The sequence below is a fragment of the Piliocolobus tephrosceles genome, chromosome 16 (assembly GCF_002776525.5).
Source record: "Piliocolobus tephrosceles isolate RC106 chromosome 16, ASM277652v3, whole genome shotgun sequence".
NCBI classification, from domain to species: Eukaryota; Metazoa; Chordata; class Mammalia; order Primates; family Cercopithecidae; genus Piliocolobus; species Piliocolobus tephrosceles.
Window position 1 is genome coordinate 33,771,208 of NC_045449.1, and position 23,396 is coordinate 33,794,603.

The 23,396-nt window shown below is 39.3% G+C and overlaps 1 protein-coding gene across 1 annotated transcript in view; it reads right to left on the minus strand.

Annotated features, from left to right (window-relative positions):
- MED13 (mediator complex subunit 13) overlaps window positions 1–23,396 on the minus strand; it is a 123,876-nt gene that overhangs the window by 54,262 nt on the left and 46,218 nt on the right. The window contains exon 9 of the mRNA XM_023204666.2: window positions 14,641–15,321. Coding sequence (XP_023060434.2) covers window positions 14,641–15,321 — 681 coding nt within the window. The remainder of the gene's footprint in view (window positions 1–14,640; window positions 15,322–23,396) is intronic.

Sequence of the window (23,396 nt, forward strand, 5' to 3'; positions counted from 1 at the left end):
ACTCTGTGTTTCATATTAAGTTGTCCTCTGGCATAAGTATAAAAACCTTCACACTGTTTATATAAGTAGTTGCTAGACCACTGTGCAGTAACATTATTAAAAAAACCAATTCTACTGCACAGGGCTCTATTAAAATAAAAATGAGTAAACCAAATGCATTACCTAAATATGACTTTTTGTTATTTTATTGAATCATTCTCACAGACATTAGGATGTGCAAAGAATTTAAATGTAGTCAATTTCAAGAGGATCAAGACACAATAAATTTTAAAATATAAATCATTTACATTATACATTCTATATTTAAAGCTGATAAAAAATAGAATTAAAAATTGTTACTTTTAAGAGATGCCAGATAAAAAACTCTAATTACCATACTGTCAACATCAATTATATAGTACACATACACTTTTAGAATACGAATAACCTTTCCTTTCCTCAAACGAACTTTCACATACAGCCAAATAATTAACTACAGACACAGTTTCAATTAGACATAAAGCTAAATACAGACAAACTGCAAAAAGATCAGGTACAGCCATGAACAGCAAGTGTTGCAAGGCCCAAAGCAAATTTAAATTATATTATTCATTAATTCATCTCCTTCCTTTTACTATGACAATAACATACTATCCTGAAATGTACTCATATATAATTTAACATAGCTTATGGAAGCATATGCTATTATGCCTTTATTCAATAAAAATTCTTCCAGATGAGGTATGACAGTTTTTAAGGATTGACAATTATAGAAGCAGATAAGCTATAGATGGAAAGTTAAGAAACAAACGAATGCAATAATGTCAAAATCTCCCTACCGCTTTTTTTCTTTTTTTTTTTTGTTTTGAGACAAGGTCTTCTTGCTCTGTCACCCAGGCTGGAGTGCAGTGGCGCGGTCTCAGCTCACTGCAACCTCCACCTCCGGAGCTCAAAGTATCCTCCCTTTTTGGCCTCCTGAGTAGCTGGGACTACAGGCATGTACCACCACACTTGGCTAGTTTTTTATGTTTTGTAGAGACAGGATCTCACTATATTGCCCAGGTTGGTCTTGAACTCCTGGGCTCAAGTGATCCTCCCATTTTTGCCTCCCAAAGTGTTGGGATTAGAGGTGCGAGCTACTGTGCCCAGCCTAAAATCTCCCACTTTTTAAATAGTACTTTTTTCTATTACCATCTCCTATATTCAGAATCAATCCTTAAACTGAGTCAAGGTCACTGTCAAAGGAAAGCTTTATTGCATTAAAATAAAACAGGAAATATAGAAGACTTACTTAAAAGATTTAGGGTACAATAAAATCAAAACAGGTTTATTTCATCACAGGCTTCCTTCTGTGAATCAAAGTCATTCAGAACTACCTTTTAGAGATCAAATAATGCATTCTATAACTATATACATACAAATCTGGTATATCACTAATACAACACTGGAGTTAATTCTATTGATGAACATCATGGTGTATCCTGATATACCTTGGCCACAGAATAAAACATGTAAAGAACTATGCTCAAATACAGTTCTTTCTTTGCTCAGGGTTTAGACAGGTTTCCCTATAAATCAGAATAACGGACTAAACCACCACAAATTCTTCTAAAACTAAGTGCTAAACCCATGAAAAAAGATATAATGTTTCTTGCCAGAAATTTTGCTGTCTTTAAAATTTATACGGTTCTTAGCCTCTATTCTGAAATACATATTATCATTAATTAATAGAGAAACTAAAAAGAATTAGAAACAAAAAAAGATATTTGCCACATGTATCTTATATATGGGTTATGCTGTGTTCCATTCCAACCTCTCCTTCCCCACAAGTAAATTCTAACAAATTAGAGGAATTTTACTTTTAAAAACATAGTCAATGAAAAGTTAAACATAAAACTTCTACACATGAAAGTCTAAGAATAAAAAAGGTACTTAGAAATGATCAATTCTATAACTCTATACTAGTTAGGTAGCCATCACCACCTAAAACTGCTGATCAGAAAAATTAAGAGGGCCAGGTGCAGTGGCTCACATCTGTAATCCCAGCGCTTTGGGAGGCCAAGGTAGTAGCATCACCGGAGACCAGGAGTTCAAGACCAGCCTGGACAACATAGCGAAATCCTGTCTCTCAAAAAAAAAAATAATTAGCTGAGTGGTGTTGTCATATGCCTGCATGGGAGGCTAAGGAGGATGGATGGCTTGAGCCCAGGAGCTCAATGGTGCAGTGAGCCGTGATCATGCCACTGCACCATAGCCTGGGTAACAGAACAAGATCCTCTCTCTTATAAAAAGAAAAAATAAAAATCAAGAGTACAAATTTCTTTCACTAACCCACTATTATGGAAGGACAGTGCCACCTTTCAATAGCAATCAATGGAAACATTTATTTATACCAAACAGAAAATGGAGTTTCGCTTGACATAAATAAAACAAAGCTTTGAATTTCTGCTACTGTAATTTTCTATGAAGTCACACCCCTGTAAGGTTCCACTATTATAAATCCACTAATTCTTTGTTTCTACTGATGCATTCTTGTCCTTTTGCATTGTATATCTACTCTAGGTTATTAACAGTCCCCTCTATTAAGTTTCAGACATTATCCCAACTGCCTGATGGAATCTCTCAGCAAGCACCTCAAACTGCATTCACAGTTTTACAATGTACTCACATTACATGCACATAGCTAAAGTCATGTAGTACAAAAAGATGAAAAGCCTAATTATCTCAATCTCTCTCCTTCAAGATAACAAGTAATATTTCTATCATCTAATTAAGGTGGAAAAAGCCTACGTATACCAGCATATATGTATGCACATATGTACTTTGTTCCTCATCTACATACAGAGCTTCCCATATCAACCTACACAGATTTCCTTTGCTTAAGTGGGTATGTCATTATTATTTAGCCAGGCCTTCATTATTTAGCAAGACCTTATTTTCATAAGGTATATCAATAGTTTCTGTTTTTTTTTTTTTTTTTTTTTGAGACAGAGTCTTGCTCTGTTGCCCAGGCTGGAGTGCAGTGGCATGGTCTTGGCTCACTGTAACCTCTGGCTCCCAGGTTCAAGCGATTCTCCTGCCTCAGCCTCCTGAGTAGCTGGGCGCCTAACACCATGCCCAGCTAATTTTTTGTATTTTTAGTAGAGATGGGGTTTCACCATGTTGGCCAGGCTGGTCTCAAAACTCCTGACCTCATGATCCATCCACCTTGGCCTCCCAAAGTGCTGGAATTACAGGTGTGAGCCACCACGCCCAGCCTAGGTATTAAATAGATTAATTAGCCTAGGTATTAAATGGGTACTAAATAGAAGTACCCATTCCAAGGTACTTCTATTTAGAAATGCTACTTTAAAAAAAAAAAATCAGAAAAATTATGTTTGGTAAGATTTAGCCTAAAGTGGGTAAAAACAATGGTAGAAACACCTTCAAACCTATTCTTTATCTTTCCACCTCATGAACTAAATATGCTTGGCCTTAAACTCTCCTGTTATTCCCCTACTTTACTATTCAACTGGCTGCAAAGTTCTTCAAAATATATTCCACAGCATCTATAATACTCATACATCCCTGCTACTTCTAATTTCCTAGTGTCAGCCTCACATCACTTTCTCTATGAGTTGCTCAAACATGTCCAAATTGATCTCCTTTCATACAAATGTACCTTTTCATTTCAAGCAACCTTTCAATAACATTACTTGGTTTTTCCAAAATCCTTATTTTCCAAAACTTATTTTATCTCACTCAATACTTGAAAAAGCTCCCCCATCATCTCAAAGATAATACATAAATTTATAAATACTATTCTGCTATTCCATTCTATAGTCTTACGCTTTTCAGGTCTCATTTCTCATCATGACACACCAAACTACTAAGGAACACCCCTATAATCTAACCATACCAAACTACATAAAGCTTCTATATCTTCATAAATGGAATTATTCCCCACTGTGTCTATACTATATTTTATTTATAGCGCTATCAGATAATATGTTATTTTCCATTAGACTACAATTTCATTTACAGTCAAGAGCTAAATTTATTTTATACGCCAACAGTACCCCACAGCATCCTGCATAAGAGAAACTTCAGTTTTATTCAAACCAATAAAGAAATACTTTTTAAGAATATTAATGTAAAAAAGAAAGATAATATTCCTGAGATACAAAATGCAGAGGACTTGCAACAGGCCTCTAATTAACTTCATTAAAATTAACTGCTAAACATTTAAATGCACTTTCAAAACTCAAAGAATGGAAAAATAATAATAGATATTTACAATGACTAGGTGACAGAAATTCACCAATTTACTAATATAAACAAACGAGGCTTCTGAATGAATTACTCTATGACTAAAAAGGTGTTTGATCATATTACATCTTTAAAATTATAAGTGTTTCCAGAATTTAAGAAGGTTGTTTAAATGTCATCAAAAGAGGGCCAGGCGCAGTGGCTCACTCCTGTAATCCCAGCACTTTGGGAGGCTGAGGCGAGTGTATCACCTGAAGTTGGGAGTTCAAGACTGGCGTGGCCAACATGGCGAAACCCGTCTCTACTAAAAATACAAAAATTAGCCGGGTGTGATGGCGCATGCCTGTGATCCCAGCTACTTGGGAGGCCAAGGCAGAAGAATCACTTGAACCTGGGAGGCGGAGGTTGCAGTGAGCCGAGACTGCGCCATTGCACTCCAGCCTGGGCAACAAGAGCAAAACTGCATCTCAAAAACAAACAAACAAACAAAAAAAGCCTTCAAAAGAGAATAACAGTAATTCATTGAATTTATTTTAATGACAGGGAACATCATCTAACTTTGTCAACTGGCTGTACCACTTTCTACAAGGAGACGACTATTATTTTGATCCTTATGACATCATATCTCAAGCAATATTAACAGCAGGAAATAAATTATCCAGTTATTCCAACAAAATCCTTTTCACTATGGGGAAAAAAAAGCATTTTTGTTTCAGCATAATAAAAGACCATGTCTGCCAGGCCGGGCGCGGTGGCTCACACCTGTAATCCCAGCACTTTGGGAGGCCGAGGCACACGGATCACAAGGTCAGGAGATCAAGACCATTCTGGCTAACACGGTGAAACCCCGTCTCTACTAAAAACACAAAAAATTAGCCGGGCGTGGTGGCAGGCGCCTGTGGTCCCAGCTACTCGGGAGGCTGAGGCAGGAGAATGGTGTGAACTCAGGAGGAGGAGTTTGCAGTGAGCGGAGATTGCGCCACTACACTCCAGCCTGGGTGAGAGCGAGACTCCGTCTCAAAAAAAAAAAAAAAAAAGACCATGTCAAGTATCTGACTCTAGTATGGAGTGACTAAAATAGCATGGGGAATCTCCCCAATGAAGTCAATCAGTAAACATGCTGATCTTTCTAGTAACTATTACTTTAGAGTTCAAATTTCTGTTACAAGTTATTCATTATATTAAAGTACCTTAACACTTTTAACACTTCGAGCTGGATAATTTTTTGTTATGGGAGATTATCCTGTACACTGTAAGATATTTAGCAGCATCTCTAATCTCTACTTACTAGGTGCCAGTAGCACACCCCAAGTTGATAATCAAAAATGTCTAGACATTGGCAAATGTTACCTGGGGATGGGGCTGGAAGGACATACAATTGCCCCAGTTGGGAAATACTATACAGAACAATAATTCCAGGAAAAGGAATTTTTAATTTAAATTCATCATCCACATGATTATTTTTAAAATCAAACTTTTAACCTACCAAGTATAGAACAATTATATTCCATAAATACTTCTCAGTTAACATAGCAGCTAAACCTTTGATGGTTCACCTTTTGGATATTCACCTTATCAACTAATCTATTATCATACTACAAAAACAAGGCTTATATCTAAAAGTGAATTGTGGCCAGGCGCAGTGGTTCACACCTGTAATCCCAGCACTTTGTGAGGCTGAGGTGGGTGGATCACCTGAGGTCAGGAGTTCGAGACCAGCCTGACCAACATGGTGAAACCTTGACTCTACTAAATACAAAAAAATTAGTTGGGTGTGGAGGTGCATGTCTGTAATCCCAGCTACTTGGGAGGGTGAGGCAGGAGAACTGCTTGAATTCAGGAGGCAGAGGTTGCAGTGAGCCAAGATTGTACCATTGCACTCTAGCCTGAGCAACAAGAGCAAAACTCCATCTCAGAAAAAAAAAAAAGTCAACCGTGACATGACACACATTTCAGTAACTAGTATAACCAAAACAATACTCACATAAGACATATCATTAAGGCCGGGCGCGGTGGCTCAAGCCTGTAATCCCAGCACTTTGGGAGGCCGAGGCGGGTGGATCATGAGGTCAGGAGATCAAGACCATCCTGGCTAACATGGTGAAACCCCGTCTCTACTAAAAATACAAAAAACTAGCCGGGCGAGGTGGCGGGCGCCTGTAGTCCCAGCTACTCGGAGGCTGAGGCAGGAGAATGGCGGGAACCCGGGAGGCGGAGCTTGCAGTGAGCCGAAATCGCGCTACTGCACTCCGGCCTGGGCGACACAACGAGACTCCGTCTCAAAAAAAAAAAAAAGACATATCATTAAAATTAAAACCCTTGCCGGGCGCAGCGGCTCAAGCCTGTAATCCCAGCACTTTGGGAGGCCGAGACGGGCGGATCATGAGGTCAGGAGATCGAGACCATCCTGGCTAACACGGTGAAACCGTCTCTACTAAAAAAAAAAATACAAAAAACTAGCCGGGCGAGGAGGCAGGTGCCTGTGGTCCCAGCTACTCCGGAGGCTGAGACAGGAGAATGGCATAAACCCGGGAGGCGGAGCTTGCAGTGAGCTGAGATCTGGCCACTGCACTCCAGCCCGCGCCACAGAGCGAGACTCCGTCTCAAAAAATAAATTAAATTAAATTAAACCCCTTTTAGTCAATCTTTTTTTTCCCTTATCTATAAGGCAGGAAAAAAAGGGCGACAAGGAATAGGTAAAGCATATTATTTCCTTAACTTACATAATTACAATCCAGTATCACTCTATCTTGCATGCTACTTTTCTACACTATGCTTCCTCCTTCTCATTCTTATTCAGTGAGAAAAATGTCAAATAATTTTAGAACAGATTTTTTTTTTTTTTTTTTTGAGACAGAGTCTTGCTCTGTCGCCCAGGCTGGAGGGCAGTGGCCGGATCTCAGATCACTGCAAGCTCCGCCTCCCGGGTTTACGCCATTCTCCTGCCTCAGCTTCCAGAGTAGCTGGGACTATAGGCACTCGCCACCTTGCCCGGCTAGTTTTTTGTATTTTTTTTTAGTAGAGACGGGTTTCACCGTGTTAGCCAGGATGGTCTCGATCTCCTGACCTCGTGATCCGCCCATCTCGGCCTCCCAAAGTGCTGAGATTACAGGCTTGAGCTACTGCGCCCAGCCTACAACAGATTTTAAGGTTAAACTGTATTAACTTCTAAGAGACCTTCATTTTACTTACAGATAATCATGTACACAACCAATTTACTTATTTAAAGTTATGGCTACAATTAATAGATCTTATGAATACAATGTGCCCACAAAAACTCACTATTAAAGTTTTTAAAACAAAAAAAAATTCATACCACCACATTTTTACACACATTAAATAAGAAAATACAACCTGGAAATAAAACAAGTTTTAAAATAGTATTTTAGGGCCACATTGTCATTTCATTCACCCAAACATTTGCTGAATTTCTATTGTGTACCTACAATTGTTCTAAGGGGGTATGTGTGTTTGTGCTAGAAGAATACAGCAGTAAACAAGACTCCTTGCCCTCATAGAGCTTACATTCTAATAAAGGAAAAGACCATTAGCAAATACATAATATAATTTCAGATACATGCTAAGGAGAAATTAAAAGCAGTGCACAGGACAGGCAGTGATTTGGGAGAGAAAGACCATAGTTTAGATAAAATGGTCAGGAAAATCCTCCCTGAGAAGATAACTTTTGAGCAGCACTGAATGGTAAGAAGGGATAAGCAGTTCACCCTCTTTATAATCCAATTCTAAAAGGCCATGAGGAATGAGCTTGGCTTTTTGAATAATTTATCAAGGATGCTGGTGCAGCTACATCAGGAGACAAGCAGGATACCAGTAGGTAACATGGGTGAAGAACGAGGTAGGCAAGAGACTGCATACAATCTTACAGATCAGGAGAAAGGGTATGGATTTTACTCTAAGTGTAAAGGGAAACTATGGGAGGGATTTAAGCAAATAAGTAAGGCAATATTTTACTTGCAATGATTACCCTCACTGCTGTGTAGAGAATACGTGTAGAATAGAAACAAGGAGACTAGTAATCTCAGGCAAGAGCTGAGGCTGGCTTAGACTTATATTACATTTACCATGAGTAAGATTAAGATTTTTTTTAAGGTTTGTTTCTAAGACATCATTTACTTTCTTTTCTTTTCTTTTTTTTTTTTTTTGAGACAGAGTCTCGCTCTGTCCCCCAAGCTGGAGTGCAGTGGTACGATCTCTGCTAACTGCAACTTCTGCCTCCCGGTTCAAGGGGTTCTCCTACTTTAGCCTCCGAGTATCTGGGATTACAGGCACATGCCACCACACCCAGCTGATTTTTGTATTTTTCAGTAGAGACAGGGTTTCACCATGTTGGCCAGGCTGGTCTGGAACTCCTGACTTCAGGTGATCCACCCGCCTGGCCTCCCAAAGTACTGGGATTACAGGTGTGACCCACCACGCCCAGCTCTAAGACATCATTTACTTTCAAGAGTCCTGCTGACTATTAAGTAAGCTCACTGTCTTCCATAATCCCTAAGAGTATACTGATCTCTCAATTTACAATCCAGATTAATTTTAATTAAAAATAAAATCATGGATGGGCACACTGGCTCGTGTCTGTAATCCCAGCACTTTGGGAGGATGACACGGACTGATCACTTGAGGTCAGGAGTTCAAGACCAGCCTGGCCAAAATGGTGAAACCTGATCTCTACTAAAAATACAAAAATTATCCGGTCATGGTGGCGCACGCCTGTAATTCCAGCTATTCTGGAGGTTGAGGCACAAGAATTGCATGAACCTGGGAGGCGGAAGTTGCAGTGAGCCGAGACTGTGCCAATGCACTCCAGCCTGGGTGACACAGTAAGACTCTGTCTCAAAATAAATAAATAAAATTAAAATACTTTTAGATTCAAAGAGCCAGATGAAGCACAGGACTTATCTGCTAAAATGACAATAAAAGCATTTTAATTTACTATTATTTTTTAAGAAACAGGATCTCATTGCTGCCCAGGCTGGAATACAGTGGCTATTCATAGGTGCAATCCCACCACTATCAGCATAGGAGTTTTGACCTGCTCCATTTCCGTCCTAGACTGGTTCACCTATCCTCAGGCAACCTGGAGGTCACCACACTGATGCTGAACTTGATGCAGACACTCAATCGGCACAGTGCACAGCAGCCCAGAACTCCTGGGATCAAGCAATCCTCCTGACACAACCATAGCACTCAGCTAGGTATTTTAAAACAGAATAAATCTCTAACAGTAGGAAAAATGAGAGAGAGGCTATAAATGGACCAGATGTTTCACTAAGTCTCAGGGAAGCTCAAATAAGATAAAATACAGCAGAAAACGTTCACAACCTAGATTATGCAAAAGAAGGGATTATAGGCCAACTAAACAACAGGAGAGTCTAATTGCCTGGGAAAGTCAGAAAAAATCTGGACTTAAATTTCTAGACAGAAATGAGAAAAAGGGGTTACTTTGGTCACACTGCCTATGGGGGTAGCCCGGCTCTGCAAGGAGGAGTAAAAAAAAAAGAGGAGGAGAGAAAAAGAAAATGGAGAAGGGGACAGGAAGCAGAAGAAAAACACAAATGAGAAAAAGAGCTGAAAATGGGGCAACAAGAAAAGTTCCTTTTTAAGGAAAATGAATAAACTACCTGTGAAAATAAGTATAACATCCTCTTCATTCCGGAATTCTAGGAATGGTTGCCTTCCCTTCCAAAACTTCCCTATCCAATTATCATAAAGTGAATTATCTGACACCTACACACATTACATACTAAAGTATTTATTGAATGAGCAAGGCCCACCAGTCAACAAGCTCTACCTATATACAACATTTCCAATCACCCTATCTATTCTCTCACATTAAAATATATATAGACAGGCCAGGTGTGGTGGCTCACGCCTATAATCCCAGCACTTTGGGAGGCTAAGGCCAATGGATCACTTGAGGTTAGGAATTCGAGACCAGCCCGGCCAACATGGTGAAACCCCGTCTCTATTAAAAATACAAAAATTAGCCAGGCATGGTGGTGCGCACTTCTAGTCCCAACTACTTGGGAGGCTGAGGCAGGAGAATTGCTTGAACCCGGGAAGTAGAGGTTGCAGTGAGCTCAGATCATACCATTGCACTCCAGCCTGGGAGACAGAATGAGACTCCATCTCAAAAAAACAAAAATGAAATAATAATAACTATCAGGTTGGGCGCAGGGGCTCACGCCTGTAATTCCAGCACCTTGGGAGGCTGAGGCCAGTGGATCACTTCAGGTCAGGAGTTTGAGACCAGCCTGGCCAACATGATAAAATCCCGTCTCCATTAAAAATACAAAACTTAGCCAGGCATGGTGGCACGCACTTGTAGTCCCAGCTTCGGAGACTGAGGCAGGAGAATTGCTTGATCCCGGGAGGTGGAGGTTGCAGTGAGCTCAGATCACACCATTGCACTCCAGCCTGGGAGACAGAACGAGACTCCAACTCAAAAAAATAAAAATGAAATAATAACAATTAGGTAGGGTGCAGTGGCTCATACCTGTAATCCCAGCACTTTGGGAGGTAAAGGCAGGTGGATCACGAGGTCAGGAGATCAAGACCATCCTGGCTAACAAGGTGAAGCCCCATCTCTACTAAAACTACAAAAAACCAGCCAGGCGTGGTGGCACGTGCCTATAGTCCCAGCTCCTCGTGAGGCTGAGGCAAGGAGGGTCGCTTGGACCTGGAGGGCGGAGGTTTCAGTGAGTCGAGATAGCGTCACTGCACTCCAGCGTGGGTGACAGAACAAGACTCCATCTCAAAAACAAAAACACAAAAAACAATCAGAAGTATGACAAGAAGAATCTGAGTAAAGAACAAGACCAGCCGGGTGCGGTGGCTCACGCCTGTGATCCCAGCACTTTGGGAGGCCGAGGCGGGTGGATCACGAGGTCAGGAGATGGAGACCATCCTGGCGAACACGGTGAAACCCCGTCTCTACTAAAAAAATACAAAAAAAAGAAAACAAAAAGCCGGGCGCGGTGGCTCAAGCCTGTAATCCCAGCACTTTGGGAGGCCGAGACGGGAGGATCACGAGGTCAGGAGATCCGAGACCATCCTGGCGAACACGGTGAAACCCCGTCTCTACTAAAAAAATACAAAAAACTAGCCAGGCGAAGTGGCGGGCGCCTGTAGTCCCAGCTACTCAGGAGGCTGAGGCAGGAGAATGGCATAAACCCGGGAGGCGGAGCTTGCAGTGAGCCAAGATCGCGCCACTGCACTCCAGCCTGGGCGACAGAGTGAGACTCTGTCTCAAAAAAAAAAAATACAAGACCAAAATAAAGTAATTCTAGAGAAAAACAAAACCACAGAACATCAAACAAAGGAATGTCATTTAAAAAAAATCAGTTGAGAATGTTTTTATAACATGAGAAACAAAAATTCAGAATTCAAGAAAGTTGAGAATCCCCTGAGAAAACAGAGCACCATCTAAATCATGGAAGTTTTAAAAACAATTTTTTAGGAGATCGTATTATCTAAGAAATAGAGAATTTCCAAATTGCAGAACAAAAGCCTTCAAAATGAGTTAGCCCTTGGTCAGGCACGGTGGCTCACGCTTGTAATCCCAGCAATTTGGGAGGCTGAGGCGGGGGGCGGGTGGGGGGAGGATCACGAGGTCAGGAGATTGAGACTATCTTGACTAACATTGTGAAACCCCGCCTCTACTAAAAAATGTAAACAATTAGCAGGCTGTGGTGGCATGTGCCTATAGTCCCAGCTACTCAGGAGGCTGAGGCAGGAAAATGCATGAACCCGGGAGGCAGAGCTTGCAAGGAGCGGAGATCACAAAACTGCACTCCAGCCTGGACGAAAGAGCGAGACTCTGTCTCAAAAAAAAAAAAGAGTTAGCCCTTCAAGTGCCCAGCACAAGGACTGGAAAAAATATCATTATACCTACTACACATATTCTTGTGAAATTTCTAAAGCTAAGAGAAGACCTTAAAAGCCTCACAGAATTAAGAGATCATGTTTTTTTAAATAAGCAAGAATGAAACTCATTATTACATATTTCATCTGAAGTTTTGAGATACTAGAAGACAGTAAAGCAATGCCTATGAGTTCAAGGGGGAAATGATTTTCAATTATGAAACCAACATGTAACCAAATTATCAATCCAAGCATGAGGGCAAAATATCAGATCATTTTCAGAAATACAAGGATGCCAAATTTATCTCTCACTCTTCTCCTTCACCCCCTCCCCCCAAGGAAGCTAGATATTCACCAAGAAAATAAGGGCAAAACCAAAAAGAAGCCACTATAAAAAAATTGTGGTATAAAAAAATTGTGGTATTAACTTGAGTCTAATAAAAATGAAATCCTAGAGAGCTGAAAACAAGTCTAGAAAGCAATTGGTTCACATTATAACAGAAATAAGAAAGTATTAAACTCCATATAATAGTTATATTATCTGGAGTAATCTGATATTGAGAAAAAAAGCTACATTAAAAAATAAACATAAATCGATAACGAAAATGTGACATTTTAAGCAAATAAAGTCTAAGACATTATTTAACCTATTAGTAGCATTTAAGCAATAAGAAAGTAATTCACTAGGCTGGGCGCGGTGGCTCAAGCCTGTAATCCCAGCACTTTGGGAGGCCGAGACGGGCGGATCACGAGGTCAGGAGATCGAGAGCATCCTGGCTAACACGGTAAAACCCCGTCTCTACTAAAAAATACAATAAACTAGCTGGGCGAGGTGGCGGGCGCCTGTAGTCCCAGCTACTCCGGAGGCTGAAGCAGGAGAATAGCGTGAACCCGGGAGGCGGAGCTTGCAGTGAGCTGAGATCCGGCCACTGCACTCCAGCCTGGGCGACGGAGTGAGACTCCGCCTCAAAAAAAAAAAAAAAAAAAAAGAAAAAAAGAAAGTAATTCACTGAAAAAAAAAGGTAATTCACTGACAATGATCTGATAAAGGAGGAATCGTAATCTTTGTACATTCTTTGGCCTTGCACTAATAAATAGGTAGACAGTTCTATTGAGCATAATTGTATTTTATTGGTTGATTTTCATCTTTCAGAAAAATTTGTATATAAAAGACTTATTATTAGACAGACTATAAATGTGTTTATAACAACATAGAAAGTCAAGGGATACCTGGAAAAAAGCCTTCTTCTGCCCAAAGTATAACATTAATACAGTGAACAAAGAAGGCAAACCACAGATGGAGGAAGATACCTACAGCATATAAAACTAATGCAGGATTAATACTCAGAACATGCAAAGAATACATCAGAAAAAAAAAAGAAAAATGGACTAAAAAATACGACGAATAGGCAGGTCAGAAAAGAGGAAACCTAAATACCCCCAAAACATTTTAAATGATGCTCAATCTCACTAGAAATCTAGAAGACACATATTTAGACAATGAGATGACATTTTGCGTGCTGTAGATTAGTGAAATTAAATCTCGTAATACCAACTATAGAGGAAAACATAGTGTAGCAGCCATTCTCATATACTGATGGTTCATGAGGGTTTAAACCATATACCAGTTGCAGAACAGCAACAACAACCCTTAATGTTGAAAATGGACATAGCCATGTTGAAAAAGGCTTTTAGATGTATTTCCTAAAGAAATTCTTATACGCGTATACAAGGAAATGTGTACCAAACAAAATGGAAAATGTTAGGGTGAAAACTGAAAATAACCAACATACCCATCTTTAAGAGTTTAGATATTTACCATATATTCATAAGGAAATACCATAAAGCAACTAAAATAACTAGAGCTACATGTATAAAAACCTATACTGAAATAATAAGTACCAATTCAGGCCGGGTGCAGTGGCTTATGCCTGTAATCCCAACACTTCAGGAGGCCGAGGTAGGTGAATCACTTGAGGTCAGGAGTTCGAGACCAGCCTAGCCAACATGGTGAAACTCCGTCTCTACTAAAAATATAAAAATTAGCTGGGTGTGGTGGCACACACCTATAATCCCAGCTACTTGGGAGGCTGAGGCAGAAAATTGTTTGAACCCGGAGGTGAAGTTTCAGTGAGCCTAGATCATGCCTCTACACTCTAGCCTGGGCGACAGAGACTCTGTCTTGGGGAAAAAAAAAAAAAAAAGGTACCCAAATTCAGGACAGTGGAAGGAAGACTGGAAGAAGAAAAACAGTACATGGGAATTCTAACTGTATGTAAAATTCTTAAAGTGGCTGATGTACAAGTGTCCAAGTGTTTACATATTATTTTCTCCACTTTTTGTGGCTAAAGTTATTTCATAATAAAGAAGTTCCCTGAGGAAAAAACACAGTAAAGGAATAATGCAAAGTTAATACTCAATGAATTTATTCTTGTAAATCCTACCTTGAATCCAATACTGAGTCCTAGTATTAAGAACTTGCATCACTTCCACCCTTAAATTATAATGGTGACTATTAAAAAAAATACATACTCTGTAACTGATGTTACACTTTCCTGTCCAAAAGGTCCAACTGGATCATCCTTGAATTTATCACTTGGAAGTTGAGGTGGTAAAAACTCTACATCTTTTTTCTTTGGGACCTTGTAATACTTCCAGGCTATATTGGCTTCATCTTCTTCCAAGTTTACTGCTGTACCAACATATACTGTAGGTTCTACAGCTTCCTGATATTGAGGTGGGAAAGACTGGGACAAACTGTCTATCCTATCTTCCATTGGTTTAGAAGGAACCAAGGGATCTGGTGTTGGCATTTGATAAAAATGTTGACTCTGAGGAGTTGAAGGTGTTTTAGTCACTCCTTCATCAACCACATCACAGGGGTGAGGACTAAGTGGGGGTGGTTGAGGTGAATTTGCCATTTCGGTGCCATGCATCTGAGGAGTCTTTGCTACATCATTAGTTCGGATATTTGAAAATCTCACTTGACTGTCTGGAGCAGAGATCACAAGTCTTTGGCTAGCTGAATCTGTGTCCATGCCAACATCATCACTAACAGACACACGATGGTGAAAAGGGGTCAAGGGGCGTTTCTGTGGCTTTTCACTTTTTTCTTGCTTCTCATTGGTCTTGTGCTTAGGAAGTATTTGTTGTTGCTGACCTAAAGATGGTGCCTGTCCTTGTCCAGCATTTCTTGACTTGAGATTTTTGTGCCTGAAAAGTTAAAATAAAGGTTTCATATTTATAGTATCACTATTATGGCAAAGTATAATACCAGTTAACAGTATTAGACACTTCAGTTACCATTTGTTTTTCACATATAATCCTAAAAGTAATTTGAATTTAAAAGAGGAAAAAATACTTTGCTCGTGACCTAAATAAAACACAAGGGTATGCAAAAAGATTCATAAAAGCCAATTCTCTCATGCTCATTTAATAGTCATGTGATCGGACAGCCAAAGATTATGTCTTATATGATTTAAATATTTTAGTATCTAATTTAAATACAGAGGTAAGATTCTAGTTAAGGTTAAAAGGCATAACAAGGCTTGAAATTTACTCATTTCTAAATGTACCTGATATTTCCTGTTAGTAATTATTATAAATTAATGGCTTGGCTAAGCGTAGTCATCACCTACAATCCTACAGCAACTGGCTAGAAAGTGTATTCTACTCTACTGAACAGAAGTTACATCAGTCTGGAAAGTGCTAGAATTGACTGACTGATGGGCCTCACACAATATCTACCTTATCCAAATACTTAGCACTAAAAAAAAAGAATAAGCTGACTAGAAAAGGGAAAGAAAATGCCTAAAATAATTTCTTCCTCATAATTTGAAGCAATTCTAAAATGAAGAACTTAAATGATATACCTAAACATCAAATAATTTTGCTAAGTTTAAGATTTCTAGGCTGGGTACGGTGGCTGATGCCTGTAATCCCAGCACTTTGGGAGGCTGAGGAGGGTGGATCACCTAAGGTCAGGAGTTTGAGACCAGCTTGGCCAACATGGTAAAACCCTGTCTCTACTAAAAATAAAAAATTAGCCAGGTGTGGTGGCACACGCCTGTAGTCCCAGCTAATTGGGAGGCAGGCAGGAGAACAGCTTGAACCCAGGAGGCGGAGGTTGCAGTGAGCCGAGATCATGCCACTGCACTCCCACCTGGGTAAAAAAAAAAGACTCCGTCTCAAAAAAAAAAAAAAAAAAAAAAAAAGATTTCATTTCCAAACGCAATGAGATATATATACTCATAATATTATGTTTACACTAAGACACGTTTTTTTTTTTTTGAGACGGAGTTTTGCTCTTCTTGCCCAGGCTGGAGTGTAATGGCGTGATCTCGGCTCACTGCAACCTCTGCCTCCCAGGTTCAAGCAATTCTCCTGCCTCAGCCTCCCTAGTAGCTGGGATTACAGGCATGCGCCATCATGCCCAGCTAATTCTGTATTTTTAGTAGAGACGGGGTTTCTCCATGTTGGTCAGGCTGGTCTTGAACTCCCGACCTCAGGTGATCCGCCCTCCTCGGCCTCCCAAAGTGCTGGGATTACAGGCATGAGCAACCATGCCCAGCCAAGAAACTTTTAAAATGTGGTAAGATACGGAGTTTACACATTCAGTATTCGTTAGGTTTTTCTTTTTAAATTTTACTTTTTTGTTGAATCAGAGCTATCCAGAAAGAGTATTAAAAAGCAGTGACAGGCACTTATTTGACAAACTCTCTGTTGAGAAGACATGCTGAGACACCTTTTTTTTTTTTTCTGGAGACCGAATCTCACTCTGCTGCCAGGCTGGAGTGCAGTGGTGCAATCTTGGCTCACTGCAACCTCCACCTCCCAGGTTCAAGCGACTTTCCTGCCTCAGCCTCCCGAGTAGCTGGGACTACAGGTGCACGCCACCACACCCAGCTGACTTTTGTATTTTTAGTAGAGACGGGGTTTCACCACGTTGGCCAGGATGGTCTTGATCTCTTGACCTTGTGATCTGCCCGCCTTGGCCTCCCAAAGTGCTGGGATTATAGGCGTGAGCCATTGCGCCTGGCCGAGATACTTTTTGTACAGAGCCTGAGATATCTTATTGTGCATGGAGGAAAAAAAGAACCAAAGTTATCAAAGAAAACCAAACTCATTTCAAAAGGACATAGGAGAAATCCACCATTATCCTAATATTAAAATCAAAGATATTACACAAAAAGAAAACCGTAGACCATTATCTCTTAAGAACACAGATGTAAATAATTAACAAAATATTAGCAACTCAAACCAGCAAAATATAAAAGAATAACACATTATGACCAAATGATGTTAATTCTGGGAATGTAAAGTGTAGCATCCAAAAGAAAAAAATATCATGCATGACATTAACAGAATAAAAGAAAACCATATTATCTCAATAACTATAGGAAAAACCCTACTAATACTATTAATATATTCAACCCCTATTTATATAGACTCAGCAACCAAGGAATAAAAGAAAGTTTGCTTGATCTGATAGATATCTATGAAAAACTACAACTAGTATCTTACTTGATGTTTAAGCATGAATAATTTCTCCTTAACATTAAGAACAAAGCAAGAATATTAGCTCTCAACATTTAACGTTTTACTGAAGGTTTTACCCAATGCAATAAGGCAAGAAAGAGGTCAGAGATTTCAGAGGGAGAAGATAAATTGTCTTTATTCATTGTCAACATTATTACAAACTATACAATAAGGCCAGGTGCGGTGACTCACACCTGTAATCCCAGCACTTTGAGAGGCCGAGGTAGTTGGATCACGAGGTCAGGAGTTCGAGACCAGCCTGGCCAACATGGTGAAACCCTGTCTCTACTAAAAATACAAAAACTAGCCAGGCGTGGTGGCAGGCACCTGTAATCCCAGCTACTCAGGAGGCTGAGGCAGGAGAATCGCTTCAGCCCAGGAGATGGAGGTTGCAACAAGCTGAGATCACGCCACTGCACTCCAGCCTGGGTGACATAGCAAGACTCTGTCCCACCCCCCACCAAACAAAGAAACAAACAAAAAAACTATACAATGAAAGGGTAAGGCTGATCCCCACCTAATCAATCTTAACATTACTAGACATGGGACAACCAGATACTGTGTCTCTCTGATGTAACACAATAAAAAGCAACACAGCCACCATCTACTCTTGCTAAAAATGTTGAAGTTGAGTCTAATCAAGTAATCAAGCCCCCAGGCCAGCACTGAGCACTGTCCGGAACTTTCTATATATGATGATGGGAAGTTCTGTATATGTTTTGATGTGTGTGTGTATATATATATATATTTTGAGACACAGTCCCGCTCTGTCACCCAGGCTGGAGTGCAGTGGCATGCTCTTGGCTCAGGGCAACCTCTGCCTCCTGGGTTCAAGCTATTCTCCTGCCTCAGTCTCCCAAGTAGCTGGGATTTCAGGTGCCCACCACCACACTGGGCTAATTTTTGTATTTTTAGTAGAGATGGGGTTTCACCACGTTGGTCAGGCTGGTCTTGAACTCCTGACCTCAAATGATCCACCTACCTCGGCCTCCCAAAATGCTGGGATTACAGGCATGAGCCACTGCACCCAGCCTGTATATGGCTCTTGAGCACTTGAATTGTGGCTAGTGTAACTGAGGAACCAAATTTTTTTTTTTAAGAGACAAGGTCTTGTTCTGTCACTGAGGCTGGAATGCAGTACAATCATAGCACACTGTAACCTCAAATTCCTGGACTCAAGAGAGCCTTCCAAAGTGCTGGGATTACAGGCATGAACCACTGCACCCAGCTGAGGAACTGAATTTTTAATTGTATTTAAATCCAATTACTGTAAATTTAAATAGCCAACAGTAGTTACTAACACAGCTAGTATTGGATAGCTCAGCTCTACAGTTACCTTCCATTTACAGAAATGCAAAGGAAAAAGGAAGAAATTAAATTACACCAAAAGAAGTAAAATTACATGACAAGTAAAATGAAAAATCCAGAATATGGGGCACTCTACAGGGAGAACTGACCTAGTTTTACCAACCAAGTCAATGTCATGAAAAGGGAACAGGAGATAACTAAAAGGAGAGATTCAGAAAACATAACAACCAAATGTTTACTCCTTGTTTGAATCCTAGTCAAATAAACTACCTACAAAAAGACATTTCTGAGAAAATCTGGACAAGGTATAACATTAGGTATGAGGGTAGAATTATATTAATGTAAGAAGATACTTGTATTTTTTAGAGCTGCATACTGAAGTACTGCAGAAAAGTAATATCTAAGATTTGAATTAAAAATCTTTATCAAGAGCATAGCATAGAAATTTGCCAAATAAAGTATTATATATCTATAAAATGCAGTATTATGAACTTTTTAAAAAGAGTAAATCTGTAAGTGCTAACGTGGATAAACACTCAGGCAGTTTATCAAAACAAAAGTTGCAGAAATACAGCACGATTCCATTTGTCTGAAAGAAAGCAACAGGCAGACCTACACACATAAGAGGGGAACCTGTTAATTTTTAATTTTTTATTATTGTGTATTGTTTGAACTTTTCATTTTATTTAATTTTTGAGAGTCTCGCTCTGTTGCCCAGGCTTGAGTGCAGCGGCATGATCTCCACTCATTGTAACCTCTGCCTCCCAGGTTCAAGTGATTCCCCCACCTCAGCCTCCCAAGTAGCTGGGATTACAGGCACCTGCCACCACATCAGTCTAATTATATGTATATACACACACATATATATACACACACACACATATATATATACAGACACAGACACACACACACACACACACACATATTTTTTTTTCCCAGTAGAGATGAGGTTTCGCCACATTGGCCACGCTGGTCTCAAACTCCTGACCTCAAGTGATACACCCGCTTTGGCCTCCGAAAGTGCTGGGATTATGGGCATGAGCCACCTACCCGGTCTGAACTTTGTAAAAGAGCATTTTTTTTTTTTTTTTAAACACAGAAATTTGTCCAAAACACAAAAAACCAAAACCAAAAAACAAAACAAAACAAAAACCAAAAAACCCAGCAGGTTCTACCCAATGTATGAATAATCCCTTCTCTTTTTTTTTCCTCACGCTCTTGCCCAGGCTGGAACACGGTACCATGATTAGAGCTCACTACCGCCTCCCAAGTAGCTGGGTTTACAGGCAAGAGCCACTCCACTGGCTTGAATGGGTTTTTTTTAAAAATACTTTCAATGATAAGGACCATATTACTGTAAAAGGAGATGCATCCCCCTCATCAAACAGCTCCAACTGCTAGAAGGTAAATTCTTAATATTGAATAGAAATTCATCTTTTCTGTATCTTCCAGCCCTTCAGTCCTATTTCTACCTAATTTCTAAAGCTGCACTATCCAATAATGGTGGCCACAAGTTACATGTAGCCATTAGACACTTGACAAGTGGCTAGTCTAACTTGAGATGTGCTATAGATGTAAAATACCAATTTTCCAAGACATGTTATAAAATAAAGGAATGTTAAATATCTCACTAATGTGTCATCACAATTACTATATATCAAAATAATATGTTAGGTAAGTTCAATAAAATGTATTGGGCTGGGCATGGTGGCTCACGCCTGTTATCCCAGCACTTTGGGAGGCCAAGGTGGACAGATCACCCGAGGCCGGGGGTTCTAGACCAGCCTGGACAACATGGTGAAACCCCGTCTCTACTAAAAATACAAAAAATTAGCCGGGTGTGGTGGCAGGCGCCTTTAATCCCAACTACTCAGGAGGGTGAGGCAGAAGAATCACTTGAACCCAGGAGGTGGAGGTTGCAAGTGAGCCAAGATAGGGCCACTGTACTCCAGCCTGGGTGACAGAATGAAACTCTGCCTCAAATCCAGAGAAGATAGGAAATATATATATATATATATATATATATATATAAAATAATAAATAATAAAGTAAATTAAACAAATTTTAAAGATCTTCAGGAAGAGAAAAGGTCTAGTTGAAGCAAACACAGCAAGTGAATACGAAATGGTTGATAAATAGGAATTCATTGCCCAATTCACTTATTTTTATCCATGTTTGAATTTTCTAATAACAAAACAGAGAACTAAAATGCAAAAAAAAAAAAAAAAAAAAAGCATGAAAGATGTGAGGAGCAAGATTAAAGTATTTCAAGGTTCTTGTTCATTCCATAAAAAGAACATAGACTCTAACTGTAGACTTTAAGGAAAGCAGGTACAATAAAGGATTAATTCAATTAACAAAATAATAAAAACACCAAACTTCTAAATCAAGAGAAGAAACTGAAAAAAATATATAAAAAGGAAAAAAAACAGTATCATTAACGTATCAATTATTCAAATATCTGACTGTCTACTAAATTCAAAGTATGGTCCATGAACCCTCCTTTTCAGGGGCTTCAGGGGTTCAAAACTCTTTCCACAATAGCACCAAGACACTATCTGCCTTTTTTATTGTGTTGAAATTTACAAAGATGGTTCAAAAACAATAGGCGGCAAAACTTCTAGCAACTGAACATGAATCAAGGGAATGGTACCAACTGTAATAGCAGTAGTAGCCACTGCTTTCTCCACCACCACACATTCAGTTTGCTGTTTTTTATGATAGTATCACTTAAGAATGTCCTTCATGAAGACAGCACAAATAATTTTTAATAATCTCAATCCTTATACCATCTTTTTACACTCTGTATAAAGAAACAGGAAGTACATATAAAGTATTTCTGCTATAGATTTGAAGTACAATGGCTATTTTGAGGAAAAGCACTTGTACAATAGTTTGAGTTACAAGCTGAAACTAGCTGACTGGTAGATAAACTAAGATTATCCATATTTGGCCATTTGGCAGACTTGTTTATTAGGCTATCAAACATGAACAAAATGAGTTTGTCATTTAAGGAAGAACTGATCATTTTGAGCTTGACTGCTAAACAATACTTCTGCTAATACAGTTGGTATCACTGCAAGATTTAGAATTTTGGAAAACTGTATCTGACACAGTGAGCTTGATAGCCTTCTAACAAATACTTTTCAGATGAGGTCACTGGTAATATTAATGAATGAAATATTCTGATACACTGTATTGGTTGAATTCCACATCCTCAAATTCAACCAACCAGAGATGAAAAATATTATTTTTCAAAAATGAAAAGTTAACAGTACAACAATAAAAAACAATATAAATTGTAAAAAACAATATGGTATAACTATTTATGTAACACACTGTATTATGTATTATAAACAAACTAGAGATTATTTAAACTATACTGAAGGGCCAGGTACAGTGGCTCATGCCTGTAACCCCAACACTTTGGGAGGCTGAGGTGGGTGGATCACTTGAGGCCAGGAGTTCAAGACCAGCCTGGCCAACCTGGTGAAACCCCATCTCTATTAAAAATACACACAAAAAAAAATTTAGCTGGGCGTGGTGTCGCATGCCTATAGTCCCAGCTACTTGGGAGGCTAAGGCACGAGAATCGCTTGAGCCAGGGAGGGGCAGGTTGCAGTAAGCCAAGATCACACCACTGCACTCCAGCCTGGGCAACAGAGGAAGACTCTGTCTCAAAAAAAAAAGGAATACTGACGGATGTATATGGGTTATATGAATACTAACTCATTTTATATGAAGGACTTGAGCATCCATAAATTTTCTTATCTGTGAGGGTTCCAGAACATCGATCCTCCACGGATATTTGGAGATGAGTATATATAACAAAATGTGCCAACATTCAGATCTGTATAACTCAGTGAACTGATATTTTTCAAATGACCAACGCATGATGCTACAAAATCGAAAGATCCATTCAGTTATTAGTGAAGTACAACTACTGACAGGGCTTTAGATGTCACACTGCAACTAACCTTTAAGAAACTACCACTTGTCAATTTTTGGTCTAGTACCAAAGAAGAATATCCACAATTATCTGAAAAAGTTATTAAAATACTCTCTTCCCTTCTCCAATTGCATAACTACATGAGGCTGGATTTTCTTCATATACTTCAAACAAGACAATATCCAGCAATACGCTGAATGCAGAAGCAGATGTAAGAATTCAACTATCTTACTAAACTCAATATTAAAGAGTCTTGCACAACTGTAAAACAATGCCACTCAATCAGTTTTTTTGCTAGTGTTTTGGAAAATAAAGTGGATGTCTATTTTATTCATGTTAATATGCACTGAGACTGTTATTTTTAATAAGTGGTGCTTTAAAATTTCTCTAAAATATAAATAGATGTAATAAACGTACTTTGCAGTCTTCAACAACTTTTTAAGACTGTAAATAAGTTCTGAGATGAAAAAGTTTGAGAATTAGTCTATTTTAT